We start from the raw sequence: 19,061 nt of genomic DNA, 5'->3' as shown, positions 1-19,061 counted from the left end.
CACTGGATCTTTGACAACATTGTGCATTTTTAAAATCAATGTGCCTGCGGTGTTCATCTGGGTGGCCACTGGATTTGCACTGCGAACCTCCTACGATAAGCAGCGAACACACTCCCACTAGACCATGTGACAGTGTTGCTGAAACAATTATAAGCCTGCCTTATCATCATCATTTTCATGTGTCGAGTTGAAGGATGGCATCCCACCTGTTAAGGCAGGAAGCTGTTGATTTATGTATGTTGAATCTCTTTCGCACCAACCGTGCTAAATGTAGTTCTAAAAACACATCTGAATAAATACATACGGCGTAAGAGTCTAAATGGTCAGTAACATGCTTGATAAAGGATACGGAATTTTATAATGGCGGTGTTTGAGTTTGTGAGCCCTTTTAAAATGGTCAAAAGCAAAATGTACAAAATATGTCCAAGTAAAGAAACTTCAATAGTGGTTGTACTGTGGACAGACTGTTCCTTGCCATAGGAATGTTAATTTCAAACAATATATCAGGTCTGCCTGTGGAAATGAGCTCATACTCATTGAGTACTTTTTATATAGCTGAGCTTGGCTGAAGTAAGCAGATTTTTGTTAATACACGTTTGTATGCAGTAATTTTTACTGGTATAAGAAATCATTCTACTTTAGAGCTAGCTTTCATCTCGGGTGGAAGCTCCGCTTTTCGAGCTCAAGATCTCAGTGGCGCTCACTCACTATTCTGACGTTCACAAGCACTACCTCTCTGAGTCACCTGGCCACCTCCTCGTCACTGTCATTGCTAATTTTTTCCCTCACCTCAGGGGGGCAAGCTTGCTCATCTCAAGCTGTTTGCCCTAAAACAAGCACTTCTCTTGCAGCTGCTGCAGCAAAACATCAATTCTGTTCTAATTCCCCACCCCTGTCCAATCCAAATGCTGCACTGGTGTTTCGATGGCCTTTTTTAACCCTTTCTCATTCCGGTGACATACGCGTACGCATGTGTATGTTTTCGGAATGGAATCGGAAAGGAAAAACTAAAATAAAATAAATTCTGTCACAAGGCCATGCAGGAGGGTGTGTTGACACAGTTTGGCACCAGCTGTCATAGAGTGGCGGTCGTATCGCTACAGTTCTCTGCAGTGAGTACAATGTCATTGAAAACAACGGTGCTTAGCCTCTCTAAATGAAACTAACGCTGAACTGTTTGCGCTTTCCAAGATTCAGCGGCGAACAGGACCTGGAATCTTCTGGTATTGTTGCTCGAGTCATTGTCGTGACACTCCTACCCACCCTATCGCCCCCCCCCGCCCCTGCTGAAGCAGAACCCCGTTGTGCTGGACGTGAGACCCGGTTCGGCGACAGTGCCCATGAATAACGCCATGCAGCACCTCTCGGCCGAGGCAGAGGAGGAGGGTGGCTACGAATGCCTGGACGGCAAAGACTGCTCCAGCTTCTTCTGCTGCTTCGAGGACTGTGAGCGGCAGTCGTGGAAAGAGGGCCGGATCCACATTCAGGTCCTCAAGCTCGACTCGTACTCGCGCGTCTTCTTTCCCATCTCCTTCACGCTCTTCAATCTCGTTTATTGGATCGCGTACCTTTACCTGTAAAAAATGGGTTTGTTGGAGAAACAAAGACGTGCAGAAATGAGAAACAGGGAAGGAAAAAGATTAACCTAAATGGCAATTAAGGAAACTCAAAAAGAACAAGCGCCACCGCCCATCCACCCATGGTCGCAAAACTTTTTTTGAATTCCTGTTGCCGTGCGACAGGAAAGCGTGACCTCAGCTGGGTTACCTAAAGCTAGCGCTTGCATCTGATCACGCCTCCCTCGGAGGCGGAACTACTCCACACTGAACAGCAGCAAGTGTATGTCTGAGTGGCTGATGTAAAATACCGTGTATAGCAATTGCATAAATAATGTGTAAGGAGGAGAAATTATATTTACTAAATATGTTAATTTATTTATATTGGCGATTCTAAAACAAACCGACTACTGCTGTTAAAATTCTGAAAAGCGTTAATTACGAACAATGTGACGGAATTTGGGGTTTCTGCTTGACTTAGGTCAATTCTTAATTGTTCCTTGTTAAAATTAAGTAAACACACATCAAATTATGATATTGTCTAGAGTTTCATTTATGTTTAAAACGTATGGCAGTCAACGCCAAAATTCATAATTGGTACAAACACTAAAGTGAGGGAAAAATATATACAATACGCGCGTTTGTGTGTTTACATTTTACATAACTTACAGGCACTGAATAATACCGTTTGAAACATGATGTGACAGCACTGTAAATACCATATTTTCACGAAGTGTGAGGCACTTCGGAGGGAAGAATATGAGAAGACTCTGCGTGTGAAGCTGCTGACATTGTTGTGTCATGGTTACAATCGGTGTTGCTTTCAAAGCACACTGCAAAGAGTTGGGGTATGCAGGCATGAGGTACCCATTTCTTGTTTAATGCTTTCACCTGAAATTGATTTCTTTAAACTGTTGTCAGTGTTGCATTATTATGATGATTATTACGGATCTGAGTTTTCATGACAGGCTACACGTCACAGAAATGCTTATCAGCTGTAATGGTTACGACCAAGATCAATGCTAAATTCTCACAAATTATGTATGTTGAAATTATTTCGCATTGTATGCAGCCAACAGCGCTAATTGGAGGTCCGGGGGAAGGACAACAAACTAAACACACGCAAAAAACATGACAAGGGTTTCACAAACTTTGGTAAATGTCAGCCATATGGAGCTCTCCCCCTCAATGAGTCATAAACCTTCACCGAAATATGAAGATTATGAAGCATTTTTTTGCAGACACTTCCTGGTGCTTGCAATTATATATTTTTTCCACATTTGCAGGTTTATCAGTGAAGTACACTCCTAAACTAGTTTCACTTTGTCAGGATATAAATTATTTATGCTTATACAGCCTGAATATTTGCCCCATCTGGGACTCGTCAACATGGTGTGACACATGTTAATTAGGCAAGTGATAATATCAGAGCTGTGTACGAATGCGGAGTAAATATGTATAACTTGTCCACTCTTTGTGAGTCTGATCAACAGTTCTGACCAATACACAAGTACAATGTAGGGGAAAAAATATCTGCCAGCTTTACCACCTTTCCGAATATGGAGGTATATGACATGCACTTATTCTGAATCCATGCAAGCCTTCTTTCATTTCAAATGGACTGTGTTTGGATTATTCAATCTGCCAGGCCCACTGTGGAATATCTCAGTCATCCAGGGTTCAGAGCTGTAGAACTGCACGGTTCCCTTACTGTGATGGTGATGGACACAGGATCACCAGGCTCCCGGTTGCCCAGGAGACATACATGGCCATTACTTCTGGACCCCATGGGTTTAGAAACACGACGAGCGATATCTTACATGGCATTGGGGGGAAACGGCCCAACGTGTGATTGAGTTTATGGTGCAGGGTGACCTTAATCCACGCTTCATATGCATCCTGCCAAAACACTTGATCAGCCAAAATCCATGACGCTGACAACACGGGTGAAAGGCCTGAACCAGAAGTGGGTATTCTTCGAGGGCGTCTTGTGAAACGTTCGAATGCTTACGAACAAGGTGGCTGGACCGATCTGGCTCAGGCTAGCGTACCGAGGGGGAAGGGCTAGGGCTTTTTACAGTATTTTACACTTATACTCTGAACACTGTACATTGCATAAACCTGGAGATTTTGTCCACTGTACGTTAGAATAAGCTTCTTAGCAGAAAACTGTTTCCAGGCAGGAAATACAACCGTACGTGTCATGATTGGTCCGTCGTCTATGGTAGCTACTCAAAGCATTTTATATAACAAATACTGAAACCTTAAACTGGAATGCATGTATGTTTACTAGAGCATATAAACACCACTACTTTGAAGCTTTTGTGATTCAATCCAATCTAAGAAGGGTAAGCAAACGTTTACAACCTGAATTACACGGAAACTAGGACAGATGCATTTGCAATAAAACAGTATACGTAGTTATCTAAACACATTTATACTGATCCAGGTAATGAGGTTATGCAGAAGAGTCATTGTTATGCCTTGCATGCCTTACTTAATATCCATACGCATTGTGAAATTCTAAATGTGAATTCTGCAGTATATTACAAGGTCAAGCCTTCTTTTTTTTAGCGGTTTTAGCGGAACGTAGAGACTAAATGAATGAACATAATCTCCGAGTGTGGTACACTAACATACTATACCATGCCTGAAATTGAAAGAATGTAAGCGGTGATATACATGTCAGTTTTACAAAGGGACAAGAGCAGATTTTATCATGATCAGTCTCATGCATCTCTGCATTGATTTTGTCCAATTTTGTGAGTTGACTTTAAACCATGAAGACATCAATTATTACAAATTGCCTAATAATAGTCATTGTTTGAAAATGTAGCTCACACTTATATGCTAATTACTTATTTGAAATTTAAATTCACGCTATAGTTTTCCCCCAAGGTCAAAGTAATGGGTATCTTAGTAAGGATGTATTTATTTTAGTTGGGGGCAACAGTGCTAAACTACTGTCTCTATCAAGTATTAGACCACAAAGTGCGATATTATGACATCACAATATTTCATACGAATTTGGAATTATTTTACCATCTGTTCACATAGTCACAGCATTTTATTTTACCAACAATAGGCAATGGTTACTGGAATATGCCCAGAAATATTTTTTTACATTTAGGCTGAGAGTGTTATTCAAGGTAATGTCAAAGTGTCATTGTGACCAATCCAGCTGTGGACAGTGTTCATATACTTTGAGGGCTTAAGCCTAAAGCCAATTTATCGACCCAAAAAGGTATATTGGGCTGAGTTGATTCCTGGTCAGGAATTCAGGCCCAAACCATCCTCTAGAGGTGATAGAATGAGTAGAACATTGTGGGAGAGTGACCGTGGCTGTGCTTTGGCATGACTGACCCCTGCCATAACTTCTACCACTGGCCACGCGTAGAATATCATCGATTCAAATGTCATCACAGTCTATTGAGACTGCTTAACTGAGTGTAATCCCCTCTACTAAAACTGAAAATTTTCTGTCAACTGCCATAAACATTTCCAACCGAGGGATAAAGTGATACCATTGAATTAAGTTTGCATCACTTGAGATGCAGACAGTACATTTTTCTAAGCATAAGGGCTAACAATACAATCTGAAGCGGACAATATACAGTACAGGGCAATGCCGTTCAGTGTGGATATCATATTTACACATTTGCTTTGTGTTGTGATAAAGCAGCACGGAGAGAAGGAAGCGCCCCATCGTTTATTGGCTCTTAACATTTTACCAAAACATATGCTGTGCCACCTTGTCTATGTGTTTAACTCTGCCAGATACAGATATATGGCTTGACAGGATTCCTTATTTAAATTAATGTTGGCTTTGACCGATTTTATTGTCTATGGTAATGTATACAGATGGACTATTTATCTTAGATTGCTGGCAACAAATGATTACTGCACTGGGTTATTTAGATAACAACTTTAATATTTAGCAAAAATACAGACAAAACATGTTATATAAACTTTACCTTCTACTTCAGCGTTATTCAACTCAATAATGCAGTGCATGTGTAATGCACCTTTCAATTATGGACAATTTTAAAATGATGTGTTAAGATCAAGTGTCTGTAAAATTGTCCACTTGCTCATTTGGCCAGAAACCAACTTAGCTCGTTCTTTTTTATTTTTTAATCAGTCCAACAATGCAATTTAAGAGTAGGATTCAAACAACTGTTGAGTGGCACTTTTATCCATGATTGGTCCTGAGGCCAGGCCAATGTGTCAGTGCTCATCTGCATTGGTGGTCATGTTCTTCTCGAAGGCAGGGGCCAAAGTCCACGTAGGATTACCGCTGGTAATTTCCCATTAGGCGTTGCTCGCTTTGTAGACTTGGGGAAACACGGTGGGCTGGGTTGGCTCCCAACTGGGAATTGAGCTCATGACCTCATCGTTTGAGAGGAACGCGCTCACTGTGCAGGTAGCCAGGCTGGTTGAGAGCATTATTCATTATCTTGGCATTGGCCGGTTACCCATTAGCACTCCTGCTCCTGTTGACTATGATCTCGGAGTGTATTTGTGTTTTTTTACACAATTTCAAGTAAAACATTTATCACAAATATTAGAATACAAAGGTATTTAGGAATTTTTGTTGTTGCATAAATGTAAAAAAGCTTGATGTAAAAGGAATAAATTTATATTAATGGTAATACCAGAAATGTTAATGCCTTCGTTTATTGCCACCCCAATTTAATTTTTTTTTTGCAAACTGGGAATGCTGAACTATTTGCATGCTCACGTCTGCAAGCTGAATTTAACACATCCAGTAAAACAGCAAATCACTATATACATGCTACCACTATATTGCTTCATCCTTAAGATGACATATATATTATACAGTCCTTATTATATCTGTATGTGCCAAAATAATTCATAAACGCACAAATAATATTTTTCACTCATTTAAAATTTCAGAAATATAGTCACACCTTTGTATGCATTGCTGTGCAGTGTGTAATTTAAAACCCATCCGAGCCAATATGTTGCTTTTAAACTCTAATACACGTGAACATGCAGGCACATATGCTGCGAAAGCTATCAATACTTCCTAATCTACACCTTGTTTGTGAATGTGCAAAGCTCCCTCAAGCGAGAGTAATCTCACTTGTATATTGATCTGTTGAGGGGCTTGGCTGCACTGATATTAAAAAGGTGCCAGGGAGGCAACATTTGCGTCCACACCTCTTGTACAAAATCAACACAAGTTAATGAAGAACAACATTGGATAAGCGAGTGTAGTACAAATTGAACAAGATTCCTCAGTTTTTATTATTCTGTGAACATACGCTCTGTGAGTTATGCTTAGCTCCACGTTTTATTTTGCAAGTCAGCGAGTGCATCGTGCAAATACGAACTGTGGACACTGCTTATTTTCGTTGGCAGTCCTGAACAAGTGAAGTAATTTCCACATTCCTATGAAAGAAGCCAATCTCTCCACAGAACCGTTGTTTTTTTTTTCTTCTAGATTATCAACACTTGAATTTCCCTGGACTCCTCATAGCAGAGTTAATGGAAAGATTGTGCATGGTACACATTTTGTTTTCGTCCACAGTTTTCATATGCAAGTCTTTTTTCAGTGATGCGTATTTTATACAAAACCGACCACCTTCAGTTTCAGATGGGATTCGGAGCAGTGCCAAGATGTTGTCATCACATGCGCTTGAGTTGAGTTCTTTATTGTAAAATGGAGGCCAGATGCTTGTAGCTTCGCAAACAGCCGCAGCCCTGCAGAGCAACAAACGTGCTGCCTCTGAGTGTATGGCGCTTTGTTTGCAGTTACACAAAACACGCGGCTGAAATGGACCGGTCGTAGAGGGGAAACATAGAGATTTATGCACAAATGAAATGAGAGCCATACTATTGTATGCATTTGGCCATGATAAATGTTTTTTTTTCATTTATTGTAAGCTTTTTAAAAATTATTTATATGCCCTGTGGACTGAATGACATTGGGATTAAATGACAAAGTATTCGTATACATCACATGTAATGTGCAGCACTTAGTAAATCCAATGCTGGATGAGGACCGACACGGAACAGGGACTGCTTGACCATACTGCACCACGCTGTGTGGGTTGTGAAGGGTGGAGGCCCAAAGACCGGTTCGGATATCACTCAGTTCAAATATCACTAGCCACCGATGTTAGCCCTTGCCAAGAATCTAATTCAGGTCCGTGGGCACTGTGCCACCGCTCCATCCTCATTACAAGTACACGCACAGCCTATGTTGCCAATCCCCTGATGAATGAGGGCCTCCCCCATGCCCTGCGGGTCGTGAGGGATAGTTGATTATATTTTACCGTGGTGGTCAGTGCAAGTGAGTGAAGTTGGGGGGGGAGTACAAAACAAAAATGTATTTTTCCACGCTGTCCTCTACTGCCCACATCACCTGTTTACGCGATCCACGTTCAAGCTGATGAGCTTCCGAGATCTGATGAGATCGGGCACATTCCGGGTGATTTTGTCGAGGAAGCCACGGAAAACACCAAAATCAGGCATTTTTATAAATGGTTGATTTTATTACTGACAGCATATACAGGGTTATAGCTGCGGAGGCAAACATTGATTTGTTACAGTTACAGGGCTAATTACATTATTGCCATGCCACACTCACATGTCTACTGTGTATTTGCTGAATTAATTGTTTCACAGTTACTTATGAGGCAATCAACACTAATTCCTCAGCACACATTAATATGAAGAGCATTAGAGAACATGTCCAGCGTATAAAGGGACTAAATAGCAGTGCTGTACTTTGCATTCCCTGATCTGTGGTGCTTTCAAATTGTCCTGTAGAGAGCATCTTAGATTACATCCGTACTGCATGGTACATTTAAATTGTAATTGTACTGGGAATCAGTATTATTTGAAATCTAATACAGACGTCGTAACCGTGGTTGGCATTCCCTTATGGTTGTTGGCACTGTGGTTCGGGTGCCTACAGAAACATTGCGAGATCAGAGGTGTAGAGATGGGGTCTACAAACTTCCCAAAGGGGGCAGGCGATGATGGAACACAAAAATGGTCTCGGACTTTTAAGATCAACCTGTCACCTTGACCAAAACCGTTGATGCCACCCCACCTTGACAGTGCTTTCTTCATTCCACCAGATCCTGCAGCTGCTGCACAGTATTACATTTTTTCACTGAGTCTCAAGAGGGTCCTGCTAAATATTCGTAGGAGGTGACGTTGCTGCTATGTGTAATCCCAATTTAAAACATAAAAAAATTCCAGCTAAGGCCCACTGAGCTATATCGCTCGTTTTCAGAAGCGACCTGGTCACAAACGATAGCTCAATGAAGTGGCTTATCACGTGCAAATTGAAAGGAGCCTAATACTTGAAACGCATGTTTCTAAATGTGGAGGGAAAAACCAGAGGACCTTAGAGAACATATAAACTCCGCTCAGGCAGGCACCCAAGTCAGGAATCAAGCCCAGGTACTTCTTCCTGTGAGGCATAAGCGTTACGACCGTCACATCCTGCCGCCCAAAAGTAGGCACAAGATGACAGCGGCCCTCAACATTATTGGGGTGGTGGTGCAAGTGCCCCTTTTTTGCCAGCTGGCTTGGCCACGCCTCTGTTCTTAGCCTACAGTGAACGGGGCGTATTGCTATGGTGGGTACCAGCCTCTGTCTGGGACTTGTGACGTCCCACTAAACAGCGCAGCTCAGCAGGCGGTGCTCGTTATACCGGCGCTGCAGGGACGATTGGCTGAATTGGCTTTGACCAGGCTTTGAACGCACGACCTTGCCTCGATGAGCCCATGGCTCGCAGTGTCTGAACTGAACCGTGATCCGTAAAGACTGATAGACGCATGAGTTGACAGAAAACCACATACAGAGGAATCAAGTGGGCCATGTAATAAAGATCAACCTTGTTAGTGAGCAATGACTCCTTAATTATCTAGGGCACGCGCACTGAAGGGGAACCAAAACAGTTGCGAACCTCAAATATACACAGCGTGTATGCGGAGATGCACACACTCACTTTGGATCTCTCGCTAATTGAGTGTAGCTGCACCGGGTTTTAAACAACATCTATTTAGCATCACAAATGAAGGCACAATCAAGGCACAATGCAATCTAATTGCCAATTTTGACATGTCTGTACTTTTGATTACGTATTCTCGAATGCTATAAAATGCTATCAACTAAATATAGCATTGTTATAGTCAAAATTTATTGTAGTCACACATTTTTTTATCTAAATACAGTGTCATATACTGCACGATATACAGACCAAATTGAAAATGTGTCTTTGCTCAGATGAGCGGTGCATGGGCTTCTCCTTTGGCAGCCCTGAGCCAGTGGTGGAAGTTCCTGCATGGGACAACCATGCTACTGGGGACTGGATAGGGTATCGCGGTTATGCTGCATCGCTCTACAATGTCCGATGTTTCTCTCCACATGCCGGGAGCTTCTTCAGCAACTAAACTGCAGAAGTAAGGTTGCCAACTCTACTCCTGGATTGGCCAGGGTTCTCAGCCGAAATTGGCATCGGTATCCCAGTGATGATTGAAAGAAATCCGGGGTATAATAATAAAACAAACGAAAATATATTTTTATTTAACTAGGTAAGGCCCACTGAGTTATGTAGCTCTTTTTCAGAAGAGACCTGGCCACAAATGATTTCTCAACAAAGTGACTTATGTGGAAATGTATCGCAGCCAAATACTCTAAACGAATGTTTCTAAATGTGGAAGGAAAAAACTGGAGGACCCAGAGAAAAATCCCAGCGACCGCGGGAAGAGACATGAAAATTCAAAATATATAGCATGCGTCAGGGTCGAGGTTGAACGCACGACCTCCAGCATACCAGGTGCAGAGAATAAATTAAAGCAAAAAAATCCCATAATAGTTTCAGTCTAAGTTGCCAACCCTATGAAGAACAAGAACAGAAAAAAGCTTCCAGTACGTTGAGTGGAAAGTGGAGCGAAACGTGAGATCTATAATGGCGAACATGCGGCACAGCCCGGAAATATAGCAGAGAGGAGAACCACATATTATACCATATTCTATAATATATGATCACTGCATAAGACTTGTGGTCGGTGCACTCAACTACTCCTGCAGTTGCCCGGTAATGTAGTTTGGGGAATTACCATACTGAAATGACTAATGTTAGCACACATTAGACATGCGACATTAACATTAAAATCCTTTTACATTTTGTGCTGCAGTAAAACATAATTATCTGTTACTAACGATGAAATAAATAGTTGATAGATTTAATTTATTTATGTTTCTTCACAAAAGACCTGCTGAGTATTGATGCACTATCATCCAGTTAATGTAAAGGAGCCGATTGATTTGTCCTTTTTTTCTCTCGAACGGGCTGTGAATCTCAACAGGGCCACGTGAGAATGAGGCCAAGGGCCAGTCCCAGGGCTATTGGGTGCACTCTGACCTTGTTGTGTACGAATGAGAGTCAAAGTGATTCCCCACAGTTGCTTACCAAAGCGACGTGTAAAGCTCGCAGTGTTTCGTTAATAGTCCGTTGCAAGTTGGCATCATCTGACTTTGAAAGTCTGTAGTAAGTCCGCAGCATCTGACTTTGCCTACACTGCTATTATATATACAGTGTATAAATAATTCACGAGTGTCCGTCCGTCACGCTCTGTATGTCGCACACAGTTCAGAGCACGAAAATTAAACAGGAACACAAAGCAAATGTTTCTCTTGACGAGGACATGTGCCCAATGAACAATATTTTGCCCCCGTTATTTCCAAAACGGTACGTCCGAATCAAACCAATGGCGGCCAATTTCTGCTGGCTTCCCCATTGATTTACGTTGAAACACGATGTTTACGCACGACGTCATCGTCCCTTAAGCCACGAGAATGGCTTCACCACGGTGACGTCACCCTATAGGGCTGACAGGCGATGGGTGCCGACGTATCGATGGCACTTAACGCTGACACCGTACGCAACAGCGCCGCGGGGTCATTATCCTTCGCAAATGCGCGGGCAGTGCTCGTTATGACAGTGAGACTGCTCGTGGAGGATGCTGTCAAATAATCAAGCAAGCAGCCACGAGCATACATGAAATGTGTGTTTTTATAGCTTTGCAAAGATCCACGTGTGTTGTTGGGTTCGGTCACGTGGTAGTTTCGTGCCAAATTTCACGTCATGAACCCTCCACCACCCACCACGATTGTCACGTTTAGAAAGATATTATTCGTAGGTGCCGATGTATCAAATCAAATTACGTCCAATATATGTCATGAAAAATCTTCAGCCACCAGTGAGGAACTTTATTGGTCAGGATTTGATCGACACATTGGCCACATCTAAATAATATCTTTGTGAACGTGACAATCGTGACAGTTGGTAGAGGGTTAATGAAATAATGTCGGTGTTAAACTAACACCAAGTGGCTTAACCCAAAAACAAATATGGATCAGGGTACTCACATTTGCAAGTGCTGTAGTGTTATTCATTTCTCATTCATAAATATACAGCCATTGCATTGAATATACAGACACTGTCACTATGTATAGAATCAAGCATAGCATTTGTGTTAAATACAGTCGGAGTCATTTGCAGCCCTTTGTCAATTCTTGTCTGCATAAATACTTTATCATACTTCACCGCTATGGTCAGTCCAGATTTGTGAATGGGGCGCCAGGACTGGTTTCAAATATTGCTTATTAGCCACTAGCTGTGGCCGGGACTCAAACTCAGGTCACTGGGTTCCAATTACAGTGTGTTAACCATTTCATCGCAGTTCCGCCAAATTTTAAGATGCATATAAATGTGCAGTAATGTTTAATTCTTGTTTAGCACTCTATAAATGTGTGGATCTTTACATAGTTTTAACTGAAGGTAAAAAGTCTGTTTACCTTTTATTTAGCATCTTCACCTACATTATTCATGTCATTGTTAAAGACATTACACATTTTAAAATCAGAACGGATGTTACATGTATTTGTTTACATGGTGATATTTTAGTTTGAATTATAATCGGTTTGTTGTATGACACGATAGCATGTATGTACATTACAATGATTCAAGGTGTCCAGTATTGCCATCTTTACTTCGCCATAGCTGAAGGGAACTGGGAATAAATATAAATTATTTAGCTGCATTTAGCATTAAATACATTATCTCAGCAGTTATGTTATGTGATGCTGATCACGAGCACTGCTAGTACGTTGATCGGTGGCTTTTTGGCTTTATATTGAGCAGGTACAATGAGTACAGCATCTAATAAGTTATAGTCTAGGGGTATAGGCCAATCAGTGGAAGCTCTTTGGACATATCAGCAATTCAAATTCAGTGTCTGTTTGAGTTCGCTGTTAAAATTCCACCCTATGGTAGATACCGATCTCGCCAAAGCACAACCATTGTTGACTTCTCACAAATGGATACTCATTTCAGTAATGTCAGAGGAGCTATGGGCTGCATCTGCCCCTGACGAGCATTTGGCCATGCATCCAAATACTCTTGCCACAGTGCCACTCGGATAATAATAATAATAAAGCAGAAATTTATCTTGAATACATTTGAAAACATTGCTTTTTACACTGATATTTTTTACAAGATTTCCCATTAAAATTAGCTAAATCATACATGAATACGTTTATTTCTAACTTGTATGTGATTAAAATGACATTATCATTGATACACCACCAGCATGTCACATCTAATATATATTTGCTTAAGATACATTCCCTAAATATGATAACATCTGATATTGACCAATTATTACAAATAAATACCACTGAACTGCTATTTGCATTTAATGCCAGTTGCATTTAATGCCAGTTGATTATATTTCTCAATTCGTGCTAATTGCCAAAGCTCTAAGTTTTGAGTACAGTAATTGATTGTTATTTTGTCAGTATCTTGTACACACTTAAAATGTTGTAATAAAATCCAAAAAAATATCATTATGATATATCTTTACATACATTCTACATTTACCTTGTGTCCAATATGTCAGTTATCAGAGTTTTTGATCACCAACAATACTTTTTGTTTACCTATATACGACACGTCTTTTTCATTTTCACTTCTTGTTTTTGAAACGTTATTTACATATTTGTTAAACTTAAAGCAAAGTTGTATGTGCATGTGATATCAACAGATTACTCATATAAAATGTAAATGTATTGATAGTTATTCCATTGAAATATGTAGTCATTGTCATATATGATAATTAAAATGACACTGGCAATTTACATTTCATCTTAATTACTTTTATCTGGCTATAGGTCACTGCGTATTTTTGTCATTTTGACTATGATAACATTGTGTATACGTTGTGTACTGAATACTACATCTGTTTAATGCGTAACCACAGCTTGGCAGATACATTTGTGTTTGGTACAAAGTTTAATGTGCTTTATTGGGTTGTGATAATGTTGCATGTCTCTTAAGTTATTTGTACGTGTGCATACTTGTTGCAAAAATGAAATTGGAATCCTGTTTAAGTCACGCTGATCTTCATTCCTGCTAGGATTCTGCCCTGAAAGAATTTGTCATCTAAAAGTCTCGTTCTTTTTGGCATTCTAACAACACACGGTTACGTACGTTCTACTGCACGTTTCACAACATGGGCACTTACGCTGGGAAAAGCAGGCAGCTGCATGAGTTAACATTCGACGAATAATTGGGCTTGCATCCTTATAGTAAAATAAGGATAACGAAAATAAAACCAGTAGGTCAAAAAGAAAACATAACATGGCTCTAAACCACCTACCGTTTTCAATTCTGCGTGTCTCACGACTATTGGACGCTTCTCTGACATTGGAAGTGTACGTGAATGTGTCCGAGGTCATTCCTTTTCACTGCATACAATATCACCTTTGATAAAACACCTAATGAAGAAATGCACAAAATGAAAAAAGAAATGTGCAAGAAACATTGTTGATTCTCAAATTACAGTATTGTATAATTACAGTAATTAGATTTTAAACCTTAAAACTTTTAACATAACGATGTATAGCAAAATTATTTATGATTTTTGTTGAACTTGTTTCATAGCTGTGATGACAGTACGTATGTGTTGCTGTTCTTAGTGCGATATACTCATGTTATGAACCCACCCGCTGGCTTATGAAATCCACCACATCTAAGTAGCACCCGTATGTCTTTCATATCATAAAAGCAAGCGTTTACGTTGTTCGCTATGAATTACGTACGATGTATATATTATATTCGCAGAATCTGGATCCTCAAGAGCTTAGCGAGTTATTAGTTTAGACGTGACATTTGTTTCTGAGGAAATAACCTCGAGTGCAAACGTAGGCAAACAATTACGCAGGGATGTTCTGTTGAATGATAAAAAAAAGTTAATGTTGCCCCCCTCCCCACAACCTCCTCTTTTGACAGAAAAAGGTTTTCGATATTTTATTGCAATTGGCCTCATGATGTATCAGTCATCTTGTAACCATGTGTTGCAATAATACATATAACAAAACATCACACACTGCTTTGGCAAAAATATTAAGGCCTTGAATTAAAAATGTGCAAAAACCAAGTTTTTATATGAAAACTAAAAAAAAATATCACGTTTTTTCCGGGAAGGTTTTGTGTGCATAGCGCTTTTGTAAGAAAAAAACAGCTGCATTATTACAGCCAGTAGGTAGAATTTTATAAAACAAGAAACCAATGCCAGTCAAATGAAAGTTAACTTACTATAGTTTGCTATTAAGACCAAACCAATTTATTTTAATTGCAACTAAATTTGGGTAATCACCATTATCGTCATCTCTCTGTTAAACCATATTAGATTACATAGATTATAGTGATAAATGTATATTGCCTTTTTACAGTATGTTAATGACCTTTCTTAATACTTATATAGCATATGTTACCATTCTTGTACATTGAATGTTCACAAATATAATAAACTTTTATTTCTGAAAAAATTAGCGTACGCGTGTATTTATTTGCATTTCGTGTGTGGGTGCTGTTATGCGTCGGGAGCTTTGTAAACGCTTGGAGGTGTGGGGGGGGGGGTCGATCAGACTGCGTTGGCTGTCTGGGACGTGGGCAATGCATTACGAGATGTTAACTACCTCGCCTGGTATACAGGAGGTCTTGGGTTCTATTCTGACCCTGTCGCCTATATGTTTGGAGTTTGCGTGTTCTCCCCATGGTCATGTGGATTTTTTCCGGATCCTCCAGTTTTTCCCTCCACATAGAAACATGCGTTTAGAGTATGTGGCTGCTACTATACATTTCCACGTGATAAGCCACTTCATTTATGGCCAGGTCACTTTGAAAAAGAGCTACTGTATATGTCTCAGTGGTCCTTACTTGGTAAAATACAAATAGTTTTTTTTATGTATTATTTAAAAAATCTTGACTTAAAGCTTTCGTGACTGCAGGAATTCATACTCTTTGGGTCTTTTGTTAAAGTCACGTAATCTACGTGCATAAATATGAATCTAGCTTAATGCGCATGCTAAGCAAATGCACGCTGGCGCCAAATTTGCATCGATCGAGATCAATATTCTTCTCATCCTCAAATTACAAAACAATAAAATGCGTTTAGTGAGCTTCATGAGTGTGAGTCACATACAATTACGGTAAAATTACAACTCCAACTAGTACAGAATCCAACTACATGAATGGTAAAGCGCTTCACGTCCTACTTTGTTTATTATAATATAGGGAAATGGAGAAGAGGCTGAAAGGTCACAAAGAATCATGAAAGACATGTTGGAAATTACACTGATAGACAAACATAGATCAAAAGGAGAGAACGTGCCCACGAGGGTTGACCACAAGAGGTTGAGCGATGGCATCCACTCACGTGTGAGAACAAGCTGCATTATGGCATCAGGGGTCAGTGAAGGATTGTGTCAGTGTTCAGCAGTGGAGAGATCGTGGCTGATAATGTTGATAAAAAAAAGTAAGCATCTGTTTCAGGTCGACAAAAAAGATAAATCCCCGAGATGCCTGTAAACAAATATAGTATTGTCCTGTATATGTCGCTTTCATACAGGCAATCCAGCAAACCTTTCCAGATTATATTTCCCATGCCATGTGTGGCCTTCAGACATCCTGCAAGTTTCTTATTTTAAACTTTGTAGGTTATTTTTTATGGGTTTTTTGTAAAAATGTATTATGTTTTATAAATGTCACCTCATTTGTTTAGTGCATTGTTTTAGATTTTTTTTGTATTTGCTATACTCTCCTGATGCTGCATTTATGTTTATGCAGGTGATATTAAAAAAGGGACCGCAGTCTCAGCGAGTTCTTGTGTGGTTTTAAATATATATCGCCCATCAATGGGGAAGCAGTGGCTCAGAAAATCACGCATTTATGCCCTGAATCGAATTCGGGCGATCCCAATTCGATTCCCGGCCATAGAAAAACGGCCGTGGCAAGTAATAGCTAAAACAATTCCTGGGCCTCCCTTTGCCAACCCGCATCAACCTGCATAGCGAAATATGGTCAACCAACCGAAATGGTCGACATGGTGGAGGAAGGCATTCATCGAGAAGTGGTTGTATGGTGAGCTTTCTTTTTTAATCCAATTTAATCCATATACCTATGCCAAGTACGGCATACGTATATGTTTTCAGGGAAAAACGTGACCTTGGTAGTAAAGCCTTATACTAGACAAAATATATATGGTTTACATATCCCATCAGCCACATGGCCTTGTGGGAGTGTGTAATATCAGCAGCTGTTGGGTCAACACACGCAAAAACTCTGGATCAGTTTTGACATTGAGAGTCTCACGAGGAGAGATCATTTTGGTTTAATAATTGGTGGCTGCGCTGATGTTAACCTAGGATCTAAGTGGCGTTGGCCCCGTGCTAATACTGAGGATTCGCCTCCCCGAGCCACGTGGCCATTTCCTTCAGCACCCTTCTCACACAACGCCTCTCAATAGCCTGCAGTGTCCTGAGCCCTCTGGAGACAGGGTCTACAATTCACACCCCACCCCCCATGCAACCTCATGGACACCACAAGTACAACGAAGGCTGCAAATCCTCATAAACAACCCTGAGAATCTGTCACGGTGTCTAAAAAAAAATCGGTGCAACATTCGCGCCGAACGATCGACACCGTTAGTTTAACACGCAGGATTTCGCAGCAAATATGATTGATAATTGATTTTTGGGTTAGGCCACGTCATGCTGAATTTGGTCGTGAGACTTTGCTCTTCAACTTACCGGTCAGCTGCTACTGCAATAATAATTGATGCATTAAATGCTTTGTACACGGCGTGACAATGTAATTTGTTTGGCTCTGTCGCCGTGGCAAGAGGGTCTTAACCAGACAAATTTGGTCAGATCATTGCGTGGCCGAACTCAACAAAAATCCCTCGTGAGTTGCACCTTTAAGTGTTGCAGCCTCGCCGAGCTGCTTGCCGCCTCTCATCGCAAACACTGTGTGGTGAACTTGTGCATTCATCCTATGAGCATGAATTAAGATATATAAAATAAAGTATTATTATTAGGAATATGTTATTTGATTGACTGCCCTCTCTGATGGTGCACTCCCACCCTTGCTTGTCTGCATTTTTGTTTTCGATTCAACATTTGCTTGCTGGGTTTCAATTAATTGGAAACTGTAATGTATACTACACATTATCTTGGAAATTGTCACTGGAATGGTTGTTAGAGTTTATAAAGCAGATGCGGCAGCCTCTACTTTGTGCCACTGGAGAGAATATTCAATTACATTTTTTTTAATCTTTTCATTTTTTGTACACCCAAGAGAGTTTCATTGAATCTCAAACCACTCTTTTTTGCGGAGGCCATAGTATGGGGCGATGTTGCCCGGTGTCATCCCAATCGAGTAGATGAATATTTGCCTGTTATAAATTTCCACATGAATAGCCACTTCACACTTATGACACACAAAGTGCTTGCCACACTGAACCACAATACCTTGCTGTTCTCGTCAAGGAGCTTTCTGTCGCCCCCCAACTACGACCAGTCCTATCCCAAACTCCCTTTATCAATCCCTCTTGTTGTACTGCATCAAAACTACACCACTACTTACAATAACCCAATTATTTATTTCAAATTATTATCAGGCTATGTACAATTGTATAATTGCTGTAAAGCACCTTGGTAAAGGCGCTATATAGATCGAATTAAGATATGTTAAGAAGATAAATCATCACGCAAATTTCGCTCATCCTCACATAGGCTTTTGGCTGGCCATTGAACAAAGACGGTCACTGCATTGCGTGTGTTCATATCCACCTCTGCTGCGTCTGGAACACTCTTCCTTCCGCTATTAGCAAACCACTGGAGCTATGCACTTTTAAATCATCTAGATTGAAAACTAATTTCTTCAGAACTGATTTTTATGTTTAGTTTGTTGCCCTCCCCCCGCACATTCGATTAACACAGTTGGCTACGTACATACATACGTGCATACATCGCTGAGCTATCACTAGTGACCAGGTCGCTTCTGCAAAAGAGCTATATAGCTCAGTTGGCCTTACCTGGTTAAATAAAAAGTAGGTAAAAATCGATGAACACGAGTAACACGCAGGCTTGTGCACTGCCACTGCACCACTCTCC

General features: G+C 40.5%; 1 protein-coding gene across 1 annotated transcript in view; it reads left to right on the top strand.

Annotated features, from left to right (window-relative positions):
• Positions 1 to 15,434, top strand: part of LOC116943682 (gamma-aminobutyric acid receptor subunit gamma-2-like) — a 143,608-nt gene extending 128,174 nt beyond the window's left edge. Inside the window, exon 9 of the mRNA XM_032956748.2 lies at positions 1,296 to 15,434. Within this exon, the coding sequence (XP_032812639.1) occupies positions 1,296 to 1,580 (285 nt within the window). The 3' untranslated portion in view covers positions 1,581 to 15,434. The remainder of the gene's footprint in view (positions 1 to 1,295) is intronic.
• Positions 15,435 to 19,061: the final 3,627 nt, after the last annotated feature.

The sequence above is a fragment of the Petromyzon marinus genome, chromosome 18 (assembly GCF_048934315.1).
Source record: "Petromyzon marinus isolate PM22_M1 ecotype Great Lakes invasive population chromosome 18, UKy_Petmar_22M1.pri1.0, whole genome shotgun sequence".
In the NCBI taxonomy this organism is placed as follows: Eukaryota; Metazoa; Chordata; class Hyperoartia; order Petromyzontiformes; family Petromyzontidae; genus Petromyzon; species Petromyzon marinus.
The sequence above is the reverse complement of the archived record's forward strand: the minus strand, read 5'-3'. Positions and strand labels throughout refer to the sequence as shown.